We start from the raw sequence: 19718 nt of genomic DNA, 5'->3' as shown, positions 1-19718 counted from the left end.
AAACATGTACAAAAAACCGAGACAGTACAAGACAGGTAAATTATGATACTGCTTTGTTGTGGCTTTAGTGTGCAAAGAAGGAATTTGTAGTGTGGGTGTTCACAGATAGGCTGCCCAAAATGTGCCAAGATGTCATACTTCGCCCACGCTGTCAGAGGCTGCAATTCAGGTGGTTTCCCACTCTAGTTTCACATTAATGATTATTTTATCAATGAACTTGTTTTTTTGTTTTTTATTATTATTATTATTATTAGGCTAGAGCATTATTCAAGCTGTGCTGCTTTAATTAATAATGATGTGAAATTGTACTTCCAATATATTATTTATCTTCCTCATTCTTTTTGGTTCTGTAAAAGCTTTGCTCAGATGACAGATGCTGTTTGTCTAGAGGTAAAGACGATTAAAACAGTGTATCAATATGCACATCAAATCTCAAATTGAAAAGCTACAATTCTACTAGGCAATGCAAGGTTGTTTAGTCTGCGATAATTTAATTCACCAGTAGGTGGCGACAATGCCACACGACAAGATTTACAATGGTCCTGTTTCAGAGGAACATCTGTCTCATAAACTCATTTAAAATGAACAAAGTTAGAAATAAAACAACTTCATCTCGTATCCTGCATTTGTGTTTTGTTATGGAATATGCTTTTTTATAGACTTTTTCTGACACAAACATCTAATGTTGCTAGTCGTCCTGATCTGTTATCGACTTGTGAGGCTGTTTGTAGTTTTAATGTTTCCTGCCAGCCCAGGTTTCGCTTTTGAACGAGGAAGTACCCTAGCGTTACTTGGATTGTACAGCACCATATTAAGTAAGCTACTCGTTTTACTCCAGTGTTTGTGATAATGGTAGCGAATGGGATGTATAATGTTGTTTGTCGGGTGAAGAGTTTGGTTAACGTAACGAGGGCTAGCTAGCTAAGTTTGTCTTGTTGCCGAAACTTTTGTTAACGTTGACATTAACATTAGGCGTTAGCTTACATCTTCAGTCTTGTCCAAGTGTTTTACACGTATTCACGGTTGAGTCGCCGCTCCAGTCATCCAGTTTGTCTAATCGGCATATTTGCATTTGCTGTATTTCACAACATACAAGTTTTAGCCACTTTGTTATGAGTTTTTTTCCTGAATTGTTGTGCTTTATTGTGACTTTTATCCAGGGATGGCCACCGCGCCACAGTCACTTCATATGAGATCGACTGATCTCATCAAAAAAGAGGCCCTGGACTACGGAGGATTTGGAGAAGTTTACCTGTGCTACCATGTAACCCTCGGTCAAGTTGTGTTGAAGACCATGTATACAGGCCCTATTCGCACTGAGTAAGTTCTGTTTGTATCCACTGTATGGAGTCTGCTGGGTATTCCCCTTCGCTTATGGTAACTTGAATCATGTGCCCCAGCGGGCAGGATACTTGAGGCAGGCTCTCCACACAACTCAGTGAGACTAACATTAACTGATATAGTTTTGACAGCATGTTATATTATGTGATATTGATGGAAGAATGTTTGCTAAGAACTTCCTATTTTAGACGGACAAGAGAGACATGAGTTCATTTGAAATGCGGATGTAGGTCCAACATTCGTTTTTTTTCCCATGGATGTATGTTTCTTTTTTTTTTTTTTTTTTTTTCAGATAACATGCTTCGATAACAACTTATCTGTGGACGCACCTTCTTACATTTACAACCCTTCTCCTTTGAAAAAACATTCCTATTTTTATTGCAGAATGTGATTTCAGTTTCTTATTTCTTATATATCCTGCAAGGGATGCACCTAAATCTCTGGTGTACCGATACCTAATACTGATCCAATACAAGTGCTTTTTTTTTCTTCCGGAATTTAAAATCGGTACATCACTGTGTGGAAGTCATTTAAATTATTTGTATGTAGGATAACATTTTGGCATTGATTTCTGTGGCACTAAAATGTGGGTTAGTTGCTTGTCTGAATGATTGTGACTTATGGCAGAGACACTGAATTTTATGACATTGACGCAGACACTGTATTTAATATGGATCACATCATGACTGATATCTGATTCGTAAAAAAAACAAAACAAGTAGTATCCTCATCGGTGCATCCCTTAGACTCAAAATGATGCTATTCCACTTGTCTGGCAGATATTCAGTTCTCACTATTGTTTTCTATACTTTCCAGGGAGAATAAAAAGTCGCTGCTGGAGGAGGGAAACATCATGGCAAGCCTGAACCATGAACGGGTGGTCAAGTTGCTGGGTGTGATCATGGAAGATAGAGACTGCTCACTAGTTATGGAACTCCTCCCCAGAGGCAACCTGTCGGTCATGCTAGAGACGGTCAGCCGGTTAAATAACCGTAGTCATATTGAAAAGGGAAAGATTCCAAATTAATGTCTGTAACTCCAGTAGTTCCACTAGATTTCATCCATAGTTTGCTGCCGTAAATAACTCATGGTATTTTTACATGAATGAAAGTACTAATACACTAAATCTTTCCCAGGTCCCTGTGCCAATATCCATCAAAGGCAGAATCATCTTAGAGATTTTGGAAGGGATGGTGTATCTCACAGAGAGAAATGTCATACACAAGGACATCAAGCCAGAAAACATTTTAGTGGACAAGGATTTTCACATCAAGGTATATTACATACATATACACAACATGGCCCATGACACATTTATGATTCTGACAGCAAGCATTGGCATTGCAATCCAAGTATTGTTTTCCCTCTTTGTCTTCTAGATTGCAGACCTTGGCCTGGCAACCTGTCAGACATGGAGCAAACTCACAAAGGAGGAGTCTCGCAGGAAGAGTTGTTTAGGTCGATCAGCAGGGGTGAGAGGTGCCGGCACACTGAGCTACATGGCCCCTGAGCACCTGGAGAGTATACATACACCCTCTACTGAGAAGTCTGACGTCTACAGCTTTGCGATTGTGGTTTGGGTCATCCTTACAAGGAAAGAGCCATATGCAAGTGAGTTGCATGCTCAAGTCCTTATAACAAGAGACATGTTCCCCATGAATAATTACATGGTGATGCACTGTTTTAGATCCATAACTCCTAACTACATTAGGTAAACGTCATGCAGACAACCAAGTGTCATTTCTACGTCCAGATGCAAGAAGTGAAGAACAAATCAGCCAGTGTGTCCGAAACGGCGACCGACCTGCAGAGAACCTTATTCCAGACGACACGCCTGTAGAGATAATTCAGCTCATGAAGAGGTGCTGGGATCACAAACCGCTGCAACGGCCAACATTTAAAGGTGTGTGTGTGTGTGTGTGTGTGTGTGTGTGTGTGTGTGTGTGTGTGTGTGTGTGTGTGAGATTTTATTTAATGTCTCTTAGTTACTCAGCAGCTAATATGCACATTTAAGATACAAATATGATCTTGTTGTAACATTGTTATGATATTGCTGTTGTTGAGTGAAAATAATATTTAAAATGGTCCTTTAGATTTGAAATATACAGGAAGTTCTTAACATTTTCTAATGCTAGGAACATTTTCAGCAGGGTTTTGCTTTTCCCTCAGCTGTTCAGTTTGTGTCACTATGTTGTACAGGCATACAGTATGTAAACTTGAATTTCAAGCTAAGTCAATTGACCCCTTCAGTTTATTATGTGGCTCTTCTTCTCATCCTTTCCCTCCCTATTCCTTTTCTTGCAGAGGGCTACGACTTCTTCGTTCCTATTTACACAGTAACACTTGAACCACACGTAGAGGAAGATTTACTTGATCTGAAGGTAAATATATTTTCTTTTTGAATTGAATGTGGTAACACTAAGAAGTAGATTTGAAGTTAAAGTTGCTGATGAAAGTATTTAAATTCTTGATTCTCTGTGTGATGTTTTTCTCTTTTTTTTTAATGCAGAAATTATATGAAGGCCCAGATGACCTTGTCGAGAAGATGAAATCTTTATCACTCTCCCAGGTTTTTTTTTCTGCAGGTGAGCACTGTCGGTAATCCTGGCTTAAATATACTGTACACACAGAGAAATTGTTGCAAAGGATTGAGTAGCTTTATTGCTTTAACTTCTCTCCTTCCCTTGCAGATTGCCCAGCTCCTTTGGTGAGTTCAGACAGAAGTGTACCTGTGCCAGTTGAAGCCAGTATTGAGGACATGCATGACATCCAATATGAGCCACCTGTGGAGTCTGTTCAGACAGACGCCAAGGCAGCCAGGCCCCCTTCAGCTTTGGAGGAGAAACTGGGTCGGGAGCTTCAGTACCACAAACATGGTAGCTATAACTGTGAGCCTGACGTTGCCAACTTCTACCATCCCAACAACTTAAATCCTTTCCTGCATAACCACTTCAGCCCTTCAGATCACGCTATCAGGCAACCAGAACAAGACAGACCCTCTAATGCATCTTCTGTCCATTCCTGGACAAAAGCTGAACCGGTGCAGCCCACCAGCCAGGAAGAGGCTTGGTGTCGCCCTACTGCTGGTCTCTATGACTCCATGAACTCTTCCACACCTACTCCATCCCACTTGCCAATGTCTTCCAGCAGCCCTTCTCTATCACAATTTAACCAGCAACAACCACATTCCCACTATGACCGCCAGCAGTCCTGGCCAGCTTACCCAGTGTCTGATACATCTGCTCCTGATATCAGTCCTGGGCGTCTCCTGACCTCTTCCAAGAACTGCTTAAAGCAAGATCCAGGTACATGCAAACATGTTCTTTTTTTGATGCAGCATTTCTTAGTTAAATTCTACATCTAGTTGCCCGAGGTGTTCACAGCTGCTTCTGTTACCTTTGGCTGATGTGTTGGAGAGACTGTGGTTATGTGTTCTTGCTTTGTGCTTGTTCCAGGATCTCTTTACATTCAAAATGCCAGCGGGATCCAGATTGGGAACAGCAACATGATGAGTATCAGAAATTACGATTCCTCCAACAGTTCTCTACTTTCTAACACCTTAGCTAACTCTCTCATCGAAGAACACATTCTGAAATATGGTAAACCATAAACAATTCTTTCATGTAACAGCTGTGATAGTTTGTCTGTACACTTTTTGTTGTTGCTCAGTTGCACTCGTTATTAGGGCTGCAAATAACAGTCTCTTATATTATTGATTCATCTGCAGAATTTGTTTTTGTTTATTTATTTTTGCTGTAAAATGTCAAAAGAAAGTGAAAAATGCAGCCCAAAACATGAAGGAATCCAGTTTGCTATTTGCCAGTTTGAGACAGAGAGAAGTATCAAATCCTCACATTGGGGTAGCATCAGAGAATGGAAATATGACCAAATCAAATAAAGGATTTTTTAAAAATGGTTCAAAAAAATCAACTAATCGATTAAGTAAATGGTAAATAATGCAGTACGCAGTTTTGGGTGGCAGGTCAGACGAGCAGTGCAGACACAACAAATAGTCCATGACAACAATATTTTCTACTACAGGAATCAGAGTTAAACTCGAAACAATTTCTCATTAGAGTTGCCCTAATAGATTTATCTTTTCTGTCATTCAGAGGATCATGCTGTGACCGAGGAGCACCTTGATCTGCTGAGCGACAACATCGGAGGCAAATGGAAGCGTTGTGCGCGGCGACTAGGTCTGACCAGTGTGGAAATAGAGACCATTGAGCACGACTGTTTCCGGGATGGCCTTCCAGAGATGGTGCACCAGATGCTGGATCGTTGGAAAATGAAGGAGGGAAGTATTGGCTGCACAATTGGGAAGCTTTGTCGTGCTCTGAAAGGCAACATAAAGGTAGATGTCATCCAGAAAATATTGGACGCCTGCAGTTCTTCATCTCAGATCTGATAAACGTTCTACCTCATTCCCTCTAAGTGACTTTCTACCTATGATGGGGGAAGAAATACTGTTTGCAGCATTTAAAGGCTCCCTTTTAACCAAAAAGTATATTCATTTTGGTTTTATTTGCAACGTTTTTTTTTTTTTTTTTTTAAGGTTTATTTAGATAGGGACAGATACAAAAAAACATAGATAAACTTCAACAGTCATCTGATGTATGTATGATAGTGTTTTTAGCCGAAGCTAATTCTCAACACTTGTCCCTATATATAGTCTTTGTCGCTGCCGAATACAATTGAAGGTAGAATGTTGTTTGTGTTGCTCAAAGCTTTGAAAATGAGATATGGAAGAAACCTCAACAGCTCAACCCAATTGTATCTTTCCAGGAAATGTATCTTTGTTACTCATAAGAACCACAGAGGTCACTGTCTGACTTTTTCTACCAAACATCTTATGAGCAGTAGAGACGAACACAGTCAGGGTTCAGGTTTTTCTAATCTAGAAGTTCAAAATCATTGTTTATTTTTTTGATTTACTATAAAGTAATAATGACCTAAAGGATTGGTCTTTCTTATTAATGTGTCAGATGATATATTGTAGTTGGAAGTCAAAGCAAGAGGTGTTACAAAAGCAATATTCTTAATACAAACTTTGTCAAGTATGTTTTTCAGAAGTAGTTCTCTGTATGATTGTGGGATGGGAAAGCCATTGAGTTTGTGCACGGTTGCTGTAGCTTTAACTGAATAATGAATTTCTTTAAACTGATGATCTGCTGTACTGTATCAAGTGTTTTGGAATACAAGTTAGGTTTCTCACCATTTAAATATGTCTTGGATCTGTTCATGTCTTGTTTCATTACAAAATTCATTGTCACTTTCTGTACTGGGTCTCAGTCGCGATGTAGTTCTCACTACATAATAGACTCAAAAAACTACATCACCCTTTTCTCTCCCAAACCTGGATCTAAATTTATTTTAAAGCCATTTTGATTTTTTGAATAAACTGTATGTACATATGTCTACAATTTCAAAATAAGTGTATTTCATGTATTTCATAGATTGCACTTCACACCTTGAGCTAAAATTGTTTCTAGTTTAGTGTTTCATTGGTTATCTCCTACAACTAGTTATTGGATATCAATATAATAAAAACATATACACGGCTGAGATTAGACACCAACTATATCCAGAATATAGCTGTATCCTAATTCCAGACTACATCCTAAATCTAAGATAGTGTTGAGAATGAAGTAAAAGACAAGATATAATATACCCATAAGTGTTTGACTTTTGACTTTGCTCTTGATGGACACTATTCCCCCACAATGCAACACACAAAGAAATGGAAAGGTTCACACAGCTGGAGAGAAAACTAACATGTGAACACTCCAGAAAATATTAACCCAATATACCTGTACACAATGATAACATAAAATCCCCAAATTAGACTCTAGGCAGCTCTGCATATACTAACTAAGACGATACTCTGAAAACAGGCAATTTCTTACAGGGCAGTATATTGTATAATGTGGATATTTGTTCCTGAGCATTAGAGTTTAAACAGCTGTTGTGTTTGTCTAGATTATCCGCCTTTACTCCTCCGAACACACCTGACAGGGAGACTGATTTTCCCTTTTGTCATTGAAAAGACTGTTAAACCCACATGTATTGGTTTACAGATGTGATGATAGTATGTCTTTGCAAATCAAACAGCCACTGATGTTCCATTTCACCTGGTGAGTTTAATAATCTCTTCACTAAACGCAAGAATATTAATCCTTCCATGCCATGAATGATTATTGATAAGGTCTTGGGATACAAATGTGAACAGGCTTTCTAGTTTCTTAACGGTAATTACATCTATTGTCTATCAGATTCAGGGATGCTGTTAAAATGGCACCCTGTTGATCGATGGATAAAATTGAATTAAGTACCTTTGTTATAATCATGCCTTGCAACTAAGAAATTTGTAAAACCACAGTAGTCTAATTAAAATTGATGAAAGAGCAGTAGGCACATTGGATAAGCAGATATGAGGGTAACAATTCTGTGATAGAGATTCTGTGGTAGAGAAACTGAAACAGTAGTTGGCGTTGTCAATGATTTGGTCCTGATTAGTTGCCTTAATCAAATTCCAGTCATGTTTACTGGACACAATGGATTTACACACAACAATTACAGACAGCATGAACTTAATAGTCTTTCTCCACTAAATAAGGTATCTACAGCTGCATATTTGGGTTGTGTCAATTGTTTGTTTCATGTGTCTTTCTTCCATTTTCCTCTATTGTAGTGACATCAATATATACAATATCCTAAAGAAATATTCAATTTTCATGAATAACATAAAGAATGACTTGAAGTTCACATAATATCGGTCAATAGACAACATTGTGCAATGGTATTATGCAGCATAATACATAGATAATTGATCAAGCACCATACACTATATACCTGCAGTTGTCAAGTGTAAACTACTCGGGCTGGCATAGTAAAGCTTTTGAAATTAGATGGCTCTCAGTTCATATGTACACATGTTGCTGTAATAATTAACCAGAAGAGAGTCCTGACCATGGAAATCACCAAAGGCATGTTATACCCCTTTCACAAAAAAAGCCATGATCCAGGATAAAACCTGTGTAAGATGGTGGGACTCACATGATAGTAACTATATGAATATCAGTCATTAGTTGTTAGTCACCAGTGACTGTCATACTCCCACTATTCCCAGCCAATTTCCTGATTCCCTGAGGCTTAACCCAGGTTTTAACCCTTGTGTTGACTTCGGGTCACATTGGCCCGTTTAAATTTTTTGTTTTATATCAGAAAATATTGGACGTAGAAATAAGCGCTGAAAATGTGTAGAAGAAAATATTTTAAATTTAAAACGTTGGAAAAAGCAAAAAAACATTTTGAAAACCTTTTTTCAAGGTTGAAAGGAAGACAACACAAGATCATGCTAGCAGCAAATGAGTCAATGACTTAAAACTAATTTCAAGCACTTAAGTCTGGTAGTATTTGCACAGCACTTCCAAAAAAACATGTTGAAAGTGCAGAATGTCAGCTCTAATTTGAGGGTACTGTTAGCCATAGGATCAACAGTTAAAACATAATATACTGTACATTAATCATGTTTTGTCTGTCTGTCAATCCAATCCCATCAAACCACATCCACACAGTCCCCATGAAGCAGATTAGCTGAGTTGTTCAGTGTTAGACTAATAATGAATAATACCTAAAGCTCTCTCTCTAGAAATAAAGTAATTCCACACCTGAAAGAACATAAACTGCCAAATTTTTGCAGAGGTATTCTGTAAACATTGTGATATAGTGAAATATTAGGGCCAAGCCACTTTTGCATGCCCTGGAACCATCTCTAAATTAATATGGAAGTCTATTTCTGAAGTCCTTTTTGCACACATGATGGCCAGCAGAGACTTCTTGTGGCAAATGCTTTGTGTCTTCTGCTCATGTGTTTGGGGAACTGGAGTGCCTTGATCCTTAGATGAGTCTCCATTGGCAGCAGCGGTAGTGATGCTGCACATTCGAGGGTAGTGTCTGAAGCAATCGAAAGCATCCTTGCACTTCTCACAGCTGTGGTCCTTTAACACTACCATAGGAGGTTGAGCAGAGGAGTTGGATGAAGGGAATTGGTTGGTCTGTCTGTGGATTGAGCGTAGTCTGACCCTGATCTCTGGCTTGGAGCAGCACGAAGCTGGCTCCTGGGAGCAGAGGCAGCCTTTCAGACAGGCGTGGCATAGAGCAGCCAGGTCCCTGCGCACCACCCTACGGACGTTCGGCCTCAGCATTAGGTAGATGATTGGGTTGTAGATGGTGGAGGACTTGGCAAACATGGCGGGCAAGGCAAATGCCAGAGGAGGGATGTTCTCAATGTGTCCAAAGGCAGCCCACATGGACACCAAAGCATATGGACTCCATGCCGCAAAGAAACCAATGCAGACAGCAACACTTAGCTTGCAGAAAAAAGAACACAGAAGAGAAAAGTAAAAGAAAAACATACTTTTGAAAAACAGCTTTTGGTGCTTTTTAACAGTGACATTATAGTATAGTAAGTCTGGTGTTATTCTATGTCTTTTTTTTATTGTCAACAAATCCCATTAAAAGAAAAAAAACAAAAAACAATATGACATCCCCCCAGCCTGTCTACGGCTCTCTCTCATTATGATTACCAATCAGCAAAGGCAGCAGTAGCCTCTCATCCATCACAGTACAACCAGAGCCAATTCCTGCTAATGAGAAGCTCCATCACATAAGGCTCTATTCAGGTCACTGGCAATTTCTTTAACAAATGAAGGATTGAAGAACTTTCCAGAGGACTCATCTCCAAGGAGGAGCTTTGATCTTTTACCCCTGATCCCCAGTAGAAAGTTTAAAAGCACATAATAGTATATGAGCTAAATGGTATATCGTTAGAATTAAGTAATAATTTCAGACTTTCCCCTTACCTTAACAATAATTGTCTGGCTGCTGATTATGTGTGTCTGCCTCATTGCATGCTGCTCCATATTCTTGCGGGAAGCGTGCACTGTGACCAGTATGCTCGTGTAGGATGCTAAAATAATACAGCATGGTATGATGTAGCTGAAGAGAAACAGTGCCAGAGTGTAGGAGCGTGCTGTAGAGTGCTGATTGGACAGGCGCCAGTCAATGCAACAGGCGGTGCCATAAGGCTCTGGTCCATATTTCCCCCAGTGGGCCAGCGGGGAGCAGGCAAACAACAGGGAATAGACCCAAGCAAAGGCAATGAGCAGACGGCCGTGGAGGGAGTTAAACCTGTTCCCTGTGAAAACACATTAAGTTCTATTTCATTATCCATGTAGTTGAAAGATTCTGGCAAAACTATTATTTATAGATTTGCCCCCAAAAATGATGCTAAAATAAGATGATGAAAATCTTTAGGATGTTTGATAACCCTGTTTTTCTGAGTAGTGTGAGTAAAATGTCTCACCGTGTGAATGCCACCACCCCCCACCCCAACCCCCTCCGCATTTTCTCATAGTCAGAAGCACTTACACTATTTACAGTATTTATTTAGGCACAGGGTCTGCTTGAAACAAACTAGTTCACGTCATCTGACTGCAGCTAAAGGAAAAAGTGTTTATGACTACCGTCAGGGGGAGATGTGCTAATCGTTCAATTGGGAATAACACTGCTTACTTTTAAAGCTGTTACACACCAACCAGACGGCCGACCGTCGGCAGAAAAGGCAGTCGGACTGATCAGTCGGGTCCCCGAGGTCCAAAAAAATGCCTCAAAACACACTGAGGCAACGCCGACTTGAGCGTACGCTCTGCGCGTGCGTGAAACGTAATACGTCTCCATAGCAGCAGGCAGCGCCTCTCTGTATTGTTTCCCAGAAAATGAAAACCGGCAGCAGATTGGACGAACGTGTCACGTGGGTCTTTTTTCTCCGGAAATTCACAGCCAGACTGTCATGGCGGCTTGTTCAGAATACGATCTCATATTGTACTAAAATAGTTCACCAAAACGTGTTTCTGAAAACATTTTAAGTGAGAAATAGGCCGTACAGTTGCTGAATCTGTCTTTTGTCAATTTCAGATTGACAAAGGTCAGTTTAAAAGATTTTCGTCAGATTTTGAGAGGCTCGCCATTTCCGGGTGAGTCCCGACTGCCCTGTCTCCGACTGAGCATGTCAGGGCGGCCAAAATAAAGGCCGACAGCTCCTCCGATGGACGACGCCACGGAACACACCGAACAGACTCGAGTCACTGACCTCGCCAGACTGTCCAACGGCCGGTAATCGGGTTGGTGCGTCAGGGCCCTTAGACAGTCTTTCCTTGAAGGCATTTATGGTGTAACCCTCATTGATGAAAAGTGATGGAAGTAGTTGCATGAAGAATTTAAAAATGAGAGCTTAAGGAAGAAATTCAAATCCTTCGTTCTTTCTTTACTTGGTCAATTGCTATTCCTTTACACCAGCTCTTAGGGGCTGGCTGTCATTATTTCAGTGTTGAAACCTTTTGCCTACTGAGGCATACGTAAGGGTCAGGCCATTCTTCTTCAGTCTGAACAGACTATATGCATTTAACATATTGTAGGTCCACATTTCAAAGGGAAATCTACAAAGATTGATTAAGTGGCTCAAATAATTTTCACATACATTTTGTTTTTAATAAAGTGCTTAATATGGGGAGCTCTGTTTAGAAACCCCTACTGTGACACTGTGTGGAAAACACTGCATTAGCCTACATCACAAGTATTGAGTGCTGCCCTTTGACTTGTCAGTCATCAAAGAAAGGCTAACGTGCAATGCTCTATGGAACAATCAACCACTTGACTTGGGATGTGATGGTTAATCCTATGTCATTTCATTGGGCAAAAACAGCTTATTTGAAGACTTACCATAGAGCGGATGACATACTTTCACAAAGCACACCATGCTTAGCAGGGTTAGAGTGGTCAGACTGCAGAGGCCAAACAACATGCCACAAAAGGCGTATATGGAGCACACTGTTTTCCCATACAGCCACCTGCGTAAGAGGTTGTGATAAAAAAAAACAAAGAGCAAAGACAGAGAAAAAAGATCAATGAGGGAGATGGTGAGAGGGAAAATAGGATAATAGCATGAGCATGACACTCCATATCTGTAAACTCTCAGGCAATCATACCGCTAACCAACCATATACAAAGTAGTTCAATCAACCATAAAATATAAAAAGAAGTCTGATTTAATAGAAAAAACCTTCAGTATAATCAATCCTACAGCACATTTCACATGAATATATTCTGTTGTCTGGGGATGAGAACACCCATTTTGTCTTTGTTGCTTTGCTTTTATACCTATTAATGTTACAGTAGGGTGGCATGTGTAATACCTGTGGTAGAAGCTTGAAGTTATGGCCATGGGGTAGAGGGACAGAGTCAGGCCCAAGTCACTAATGGCTAGGTTGATGATGAAGTACTCGGCTGGTTTCAGGAGGTGCTTTTTCTTGTACGAGACATATAGCAGGGTGCTGTTGCCAAACAGTGAACATACTCCTGCAGAACAGACCAAATGTTACACAATACAAACAAACAACACAAACAATCCTGATGCATTTGGCCGTAAAGTTTTTACGTATTTATTATTATGCTAGACTAGTAGGCTAGCTTTGTAGGGAAATACGTTTTTTTAAGGTTCCATTGACAAACTCTGTCATGCATTGAACCTGTATTATTTTTTGCAACAGTATTTTTGAAAAATGATAAGCAAAAATGTGAGTCTAATGTGTTGATACATCTGTCAAATGTTCATGATTATGTAACTTTTCAAATACCTCAAGGCTTTTACAGTTCTAACTAGTGTTCAGATGGAACAGTGTTTGGTATTAGACAACCATAAATATACTTAATAAACCAGCAATGCTCAGTGTGAACAAAGTAGTGCAGGTGATGCTTAAATTCAGGTCGCAGGGAAAGCATCACACAGTGACAAGCTTTACAAGTTACATTTCTTTACTGATCAGCACAAACACACGGGACAAACAGAACTCCAACAGCAGCAAAAAACACACCCACATTGGCATCTAACTTAACCATGCTGAATACTTATTTAAATCCACATGAGCAATTTTTACTGCTCATGTGGCTTTAATTAAGTCTGTCAAAGCAAAACGCAGCAATTAGAGAAATAACTGTAAAATGAACATCCTTAAATAAGTAATGTCAAATCAGTAGTGAACAACCCCTTTCACAAAATACTGTAGATAAAATCTCTGAAAAATAAATGAAACTCTGTATTTTTGGTTTCCTTTTAACAGTGCGCAACGAACGACTATCATTACATGTAAGGATTCTCCAGTAATGCTGCCAAGATCAAAGACTGAAATGAAGGTTAACCTGGACGGGATTTCTTTATTTTTTTCAGTACATGTAACAGCCACATAATTCATTTTTCAGAGGCCGCTTCCATTGTTATGTTGGAAGCACAGATAAAACATCCGGCAACAGCTGCAGCACTGACTCACTGGGTCTTTACATTGATGTGCGAATGTGTGAAAGGGTAGATTTATGCAGGTCTAGACTTATATATTTATACATAAATAGAGTAAATATTGATAGAAGTGCTGCATATACATACAGTATCACCTAGTACCACAGTCAAAAATACAGACATAAACATGCTTCCAAGGCTTCACAGTGTGCTGTCTTGCTTCATGCTGTTACTCATTTCAGCCTGAGCAGAACAGGTAGAAAACTCATTGACAGCATTATTAGTGTTATTAACTCGTTATCTTCTGTTAAAGGAATAAAAAAGGCAAAATGGGTTTGAATTTCTGCAGACTTTACTCACCAAAAACAGAGTAGACCACAGCCACGGTTATATCCAGTGGCACAGGTATGTTGGAGTGGAAGGCAATGTCTTCATCTAAGGACTCCATCTGAAAACTGATCAGAGCTTTTCAAAAGCAATGATAAGGGTCTATCGCGCTCATAATATATTAGCTTTTAATTTGTGTAGTTGGTCGTTACAGGCATGATTTGAAAATGTCCGGCTTTAGCTTCTCCCCATGAGCGAATCAAAAAAAGTTGTTTTGAAGCTTTAATAAGCACGGGTCAGAGGGCAGTCATATTATATAATTTGGTTTGTTCAATATTATTAACTGAATGTCATGCGTCTCTAATTCAACGGAGAGGATGAATACATTAACATGCATTTAAGATACCCATTTGATCACATCATCAACACTCTAAATTTCTGTCCCAATGCTTCAGCAGCTAAAGTCGGATGGTGACTGACAGACATAGATCAATGGATGACATGAGGGTCAATAAACAATAGGTAACAACTGGGAAATGCACCTTAAACACATCCTAATGTGTTATCCCTGGTCAGCCACATTATTGGATTGTCAGCCACCTAAATGTAACCGTAACATGTAGCTTGGTATTTGTCATACTGTCTTCATTCAAACATGCTCAGCAGTTCAGAAACCATATGTTGCTGGACCTACAGGCCTGTAATATTCCTTGCAATGCATAAATGTCCCTAAACCATTCAGAGAATCCTCCTTTATAATGCACACTGCACTGTATCCACATTTGTAAATGTTTTAATGAAGTTTACTTGAACATGGAATTAAACGTGGCACATGTGTGCACAGTTTATTGTTCTCTTTCCAATGTGCAGCAGACTTTGTGAATGGCTTATCCTCCCCTTTTCCACTTTCTATTGCTATATGCATCTATTCCATACTGTCTCTCTCCTCTACTTTCTGAACCCCTGTTCACCTGTTGCTTTTTTTTGTCTTGTCCTTTAAAACAGGGATAGCCAGCAGCAACTGCTCACAGTATTAGGCATTGCTCTAAAACTCTTAAACGCTCCCTTATGCAGATAGGCTACGTCTTAGTATCGTTTTGTAATAATGTTACCATATGGAACAAATGAAAAGCATTAAGTAAAACAGTGAGGGTATGAAGACTGGAGACAGCTAGGTGGCATCTGCATTATCTGTCACTGTTAGCTATAGGCTGTTGAACCGTTGTTCAGAGGAAAGCTTTCATGGTTGCAGTGTGAGAAACACAAGTGTTACTGAAACAGCTGAAGTAGGGATTCAGTGAAAAATTAACAATTAATACATTTTTAAATGAAGATTAATAAAAGGTGATTTTAACAGGGTCGGAGTCCGAGGACCAGTCAATCTTGGATCAGGTTTCTAATCCTGTGTTCTGTGTTTAAATCCCACTTTTGGAATTAGGGCCTAATTACTATCCAAACTGGCCCTTTTATGATAATGCAGGCTAAGGGCACTTATGTAGCATATACGCGCGTGCAAACGGACGGCACATATTCCCGAATAAAAAATTAAAATAAATAAAAAAAGAATCACCCCCAGAAAGACCAATAATAATGCCTAAAGTTTGTTGTATTTGCGAGATTAGTTGGGTTAACAACACAATTGTAGCCAATTGTTTGGCTACAATTGTACTCTGTACTCAATTTTGCCACATAGGCTAATTTAGTCAGTCACACATGAATAATACCACATATAGTCTTATGTGTTTAAATAATGAAAAATGAAATTACCTCCTTACCTCGGCCAATTAGTGCTGAATTACCTAAATACGCGTCCTCTTATATGCTGCGCTTGATCCAATTAAAGTCCTAGTAATTTTCCAAAATCACTTTTTAGCCTTTCCCCATATATTCCCCATTGGCTATTGTTTTCGCCAAATGAAGTCCCAAAGATGTTCTCATTCACCCTCAGCAGCAGTCAGAGCGGCAGCGGATCCACCAGAGGGAGCGGTCCCCACTCTGACTGTTACTAATAGCCTAGTGTTGGCTGTAGACAGAAGTAGGAGGCTCCGCTGCAATGAGCCGGAGCTCCAGATACCCTAAATTGCACGCCGCTCTAATCAATTAATGACGTCAATTTTACAACTGAATCCATACACTCACACTAAAGGCTCGTTTTCTTTCTGCTTTGAATATAGTCTTAATCGTAATAGTCAAAAATGAAAATGCCTTCATGCCTGAGGGTGCATCTTTATTTAGGGTTTGTTTACTCTTAAGTTGTTTTGAAAGTAGATTAAACATGTTTGGCAAAACATTATTCTACAGTAGATAGATCCTGTCATTTATCACACTACAGTGGACAGCAACCAATTTTCCATTGCTTCGGCTCTGTGCTTTTTGATAATATATTTGATATCGGATTTAAAGTGAAAGACTAACCAAGGTTAAGGTGCTGACTGTCAGCCTCAAGGGTGTTGAGGCGTGTTCACATATGTATTGCTCACATCAAGTGTAGCATTCATAACCCTTTTTAGACATAGTTTAAAACCGAAAGGAGCACAATTAGAGGGCTGCAGTAGTTCACAGAAAACTATCTTAAATTAAAGCCGAAAGCCACTACCTTTATAGCTATTGTTTCCTTTCAAATGCATGTCCTGGATCAGGAAGCCCACACAACAAAAATGTGTGAATGTCCAACCCCTACACTACACTGTACACAAGTGAAATATTCAAACCAAGACTCCATGTTTATGGCGTTTGTTGTTATGCACGTCTCTATAATTCAGCATGAAATACTGGAACATTTAATCTTTGGAGACCTTGCGTTTGGACCTTCACTGGAATTGAAATAGAAATACTTTGGTTTTGAGCAGTGCATGTGTAATAACGGACTCACCAAAGGGTCCCAGGAGTTGAAATGGTTAAATGTTAATCTGTAATGTTTCAGCAGTGTGGTGTTTTATGAGATGAGTGTCAATGTCAGCCCTTTTAACATCACTTTTGATACAAGTTACCCATTGTGTCAGCAATGGTGTGCTGTTTTTAATTACAACTCAGTATTGCATATTCCCCCCCAAAAAAAAACATAAATTAAATCAAATCACAGTGAGTCAAAGGGCACAATAGAGACTATTTGAACTTGAAAATTAATTTAGAATTTTTCAGAAAATGCCCAAAGGGAAACAATCCAGTTTGTCACACCTTGAAAGCACGGATTAATCATCTTCAAAAGAGTTACACACAGTAAAAATATCGCCTTGCATCCCACTTCCTCTCCTTCTTCCTCACACACACACACACACACACACACACACACACACACACACACACACACACACACACACACACACACACACACACAGGAACAGATTGAGCAAAAGCTTGAGATGAAAGCTGTATTCAAGGTGTAATGGTGTTGTTAAAGAATTAATTGCGATAGTCACAGAGGGTAGAAATAAATGACTGTCCATGATAAGAGAAAACACAGTATGAGCATCAAAGTGGTCTGGTGGAAATACAGAATAAGCACTTAACACAAACTTTGCCTGGCCAGGAAAAGCTGTCTGTAGACAGTCATGACAGAGGATTGGACAGAATATTAATCATGCTTTTTCTAAAAACTAACAATTTATTGGTTACATTGTTTATGCATATATTGCTCCTTGTAGGTTTTTATTTGTGAAACATTACAGTTGAATAGAACTTTTTGTTTTGGAAGGAAAAACAACTGACCACAGTATTACAGGGATTTAGATATCTATACCATTGCATATCCTACTGGGACATCTTTCTCACTTTGTGTGTAACATCTTTGGGCCAATTCTTTTCTGTTTTTATCATGCTGCTACTGTTCAGACCTGTTTATCCTTACGTTGACTGTAGAAAACACTAAAACACTTTAGTTTCTAGAGAGCATTGCTTTAATTCATACAAAACAGTCTAGTTTCCCCATTGCTGCTTTCACTTTTCTGCCCAGCACCAATGGTTTTCAGTCACATTCAGCCCCACGAGGTGAGACTTTTCTACAGATTGATAAGCCTTACATGCGGATAAGGCAAAGCACTGTTGCTACAGCACAAACTCACAAATTCAATCAATTTGAAAGTTAAATTATAAAGTACAACAACATTGCTGGAGCCTCCGTTGAATGAATGATTTATAAATGCAATATATACATACATCATCTGATCCATTCTGATCATGAGATCAATCAGAAGGGTTGAAGTCTTGCTGTGCTGAAACCGCTCACAGCAGGACTGTTCTGCCAGAGATCAGCAGATGTTACTGAACATGAATGTCTCTAAATCAGAATAAAAGGGAAATGCATATGCAGATCACATTTCAATGCAGATCACAGTTTCAATTTGTAGCTCTGAGGAAGTTTTAATACGGTGAAGCAGGGTAACTTAAGAGCTGCGTGTGTTAATATGAATGCATTATATCAATGTTATATGAAAACACAGCAGCCTTTACATTCTGCTGTTTGTTTCGGAAGAAGTAATGTTTGACTCAACAGTGGAAATAACAGCTTTGTCCTTTTTCTTATTTCCTCCAATTCACATCATGTCTGAACTGCATGTCAGTATAGAAAAGTGGCTACATATAGTAATTTACTGTGAGGATTGACACAGAAAATAAAAGCTTTGAGATAGCAGTAACGTAGCTGAAACAATTAAAGCCCAAAGTGTGTTTGCACTGAAAAATGTACATCTTTGCAACCATTATGGTGTGAAATCCCTGGGGTCCAGCTGGGAGGCACCTGCCTTGACTCTATTAAAGAGCACACAAAAACCATGCTCCATATTCTGGGGCTTTCATAAAAAACAGGAATTAACCACTGTTGATGTGAACAGCAAATACTATAGGAGAGGGACCTACAGCAAAGCAATAATCCTATTATCCTATTCATGTTTTGCAGATACCATGTATAGAACCAGAAGGCACAACTCCTAATTAAAATTAATCATATTTGAACGTTCCAACTCTTTAAGGTAGAGGTGAGGCTAGAATAAAGATTGTCTGCTAAAGTGGCCACAGTTTTATTATTAGACATGACTCACCTCATCTACAAACATGCTGGGGTTTGTAAGCAGGAATTAGATCAGGCACCAGATCAAAGTAAAATGGCTCATCTAAACCTGAGCTATACCTTGAAAAAATACAGGGATAACCAATAAATTAATGAAAAAAGAATTTAGTAGCAGCATGAACTTGATAAATCACAAGAAATGTGCTCTGGGCAAGATGAGAGTTCACCACAAAATGGTAGATCAGACAGAAAAACTGTCTTACAGTGCAGTCCAGGCACCACCCTACACAGCAGCCTTTTCTACACAATACAAAATAGTGTTTACATGTGCACTAGGATTCTATCCCAGCACTGTGTACCAGGTGCAATTTTATTTTCAGGTCACATACTTGTGTAAAACGCTCTTGTGGTCAGTCACAGAAAAATATGGCCAGCGCTCGAACTGCTTCAGTTCTGCTCCATTAGTTCCATCTATTTCATGAATCCATCTTTTGAGTGGTATAACGCAGAGGCCAGGAAATATCAATAAGTAATCACCAAAGTTTTTAATGACATATTTTTACCTACAGACTCCAGTGATTGTGTTATTCTTGTGCTTCTTGATTTAACTGCTGCATTTGACACGGAGGACCATGAAATCCTTATCTTTCTTTTGGAGCAGTGGGTGGGCATCAAGGGCATAGCACGCGAATG

General features: G+C 39.3%; 2 protein-coding genes across 4 annotated transcripts; one reads left to right on the top strand and one right to left on the bottom strand.

Moving 5' to 3' along the window:
* Window positions 1-737: 737 nt before the first annotated feature.
* On the top strand, window positions 738-6564 carry ripk1l (receptor (TNFRSF)-interacting serine-threonine kinase 1, like). 3 transcript variants are annotated; one of them, XM_078263921.1, is made up of 11 exons: window positions 738-815; window positions 1161-1320; window positions 2158-2314; window positions 2478-2615; window positions 2721-2952; window positions 3095-3244; window positions 3646-3722; window positions 3851-3926; window positions 4032-4646; window positions 4797-4940; window positions 5454-6564. In XM_078263921.1, exons 2-11 carry the CDS (start codon window positions 1163-1165, stop codon window positions 5747-5749), a joined length of 2043 nt encoding a protein of 680 aa, XP_078120047.1. In that variant the 5' UTR covers window positions 738-815; window positions 1161-1162; the 3' UTR covers window positions 5750-6564. The 3 variants fall into 3 exon arrangements, with proteins under 3 accessions (XP_078120047.1, XP_078120046.1, XP_078120045.1); XM_078263920.1 differs by having other exon boundaries at window positions 3068-3244; XM_078263919.1 differs by having other exon boundaries at window positions 3053-3244.
* A 2494-nt stretch (window positions 6565-9058) lies between these two features.
* opn7a (opsin 7, group member a) lies at window positions 9059-14141 on the bottom strand. Its single transcript, XM_078264725.1, has 5 exons — window positions 14054-14141; window positions 12597-12759; window positions 12124-12251; window positions 10206-10540; window positions 9059-9713 (listed from the first exon to the last, which is right to left on the bottom strand). Exons 1-5 carry the CDS (start codon window positions 14139-14141, stop codon window positions 9078-9080), a joined length of 1350 nt encoding a protein of 449 aa, XP_078120851.1. The 3' UTR covers window positions 9059-9077.
* Between the last annotated feature and the right edge of the window lie 5577 nt (window positions 14142-19718).

Source organism: Sander vitreus, chromosome 12, assembly GCF_031162955.1.
Source record: "Sander vitreus isolate 19-12246 chromosome 12, sanVit1, whole genome shotgun sequence".
NCBI lineage: Eukaryota > Metazoa > Chordata > Actinopteri > Perciformes > Percidae > Sander > Sander vitreus.
This window is presented reverse-complemented; position numbering and strand designations above follow the sequence as displayed.

Coding starts and splice junctions, on each gene's coding strand:
- ripk1l (XM_078263919.1), top strand. CDS start 1,163: ATGGCCACCGCGCCACAGTCACTTCATATGAGATCGACTGATCTCATC. Junction 3,723..3,850: donor AAGATTTACTTGATCTGAAG/GTAAATATATTT, acceptor TTTTTAATGCAG/AAATTATATGAAGGCCCAGA. Junction 3,927..4,031: donor CCAGGTTTTTTTTTCTGCAG/GTGAGCACTGTC, acceptor CTTCCCTTGCAG/ATTGCCCAGCTCCTTTGGTG.
- opn7a (XM_078264725.1), bottom strand. CDS start 14,141: ATGGAGTCCTTAGATGAAGACATTGCCTTCCACTCCAACATACCTGTG. Junction 12,252..12,596: donor ACTTCAAGCTTCTACCACAG/GTATTACACATG, acceptor CCTCTTACGCAG/GTGGCTGTATGGGAAAACAG. Junction 9,714..10,205: donor GCCAGACAATTATTGTTAAG/GTAAGGGGAAAG, acceptor TTTTTCTGCAAG/CTAAGTGTTGCTGTCTGCAT.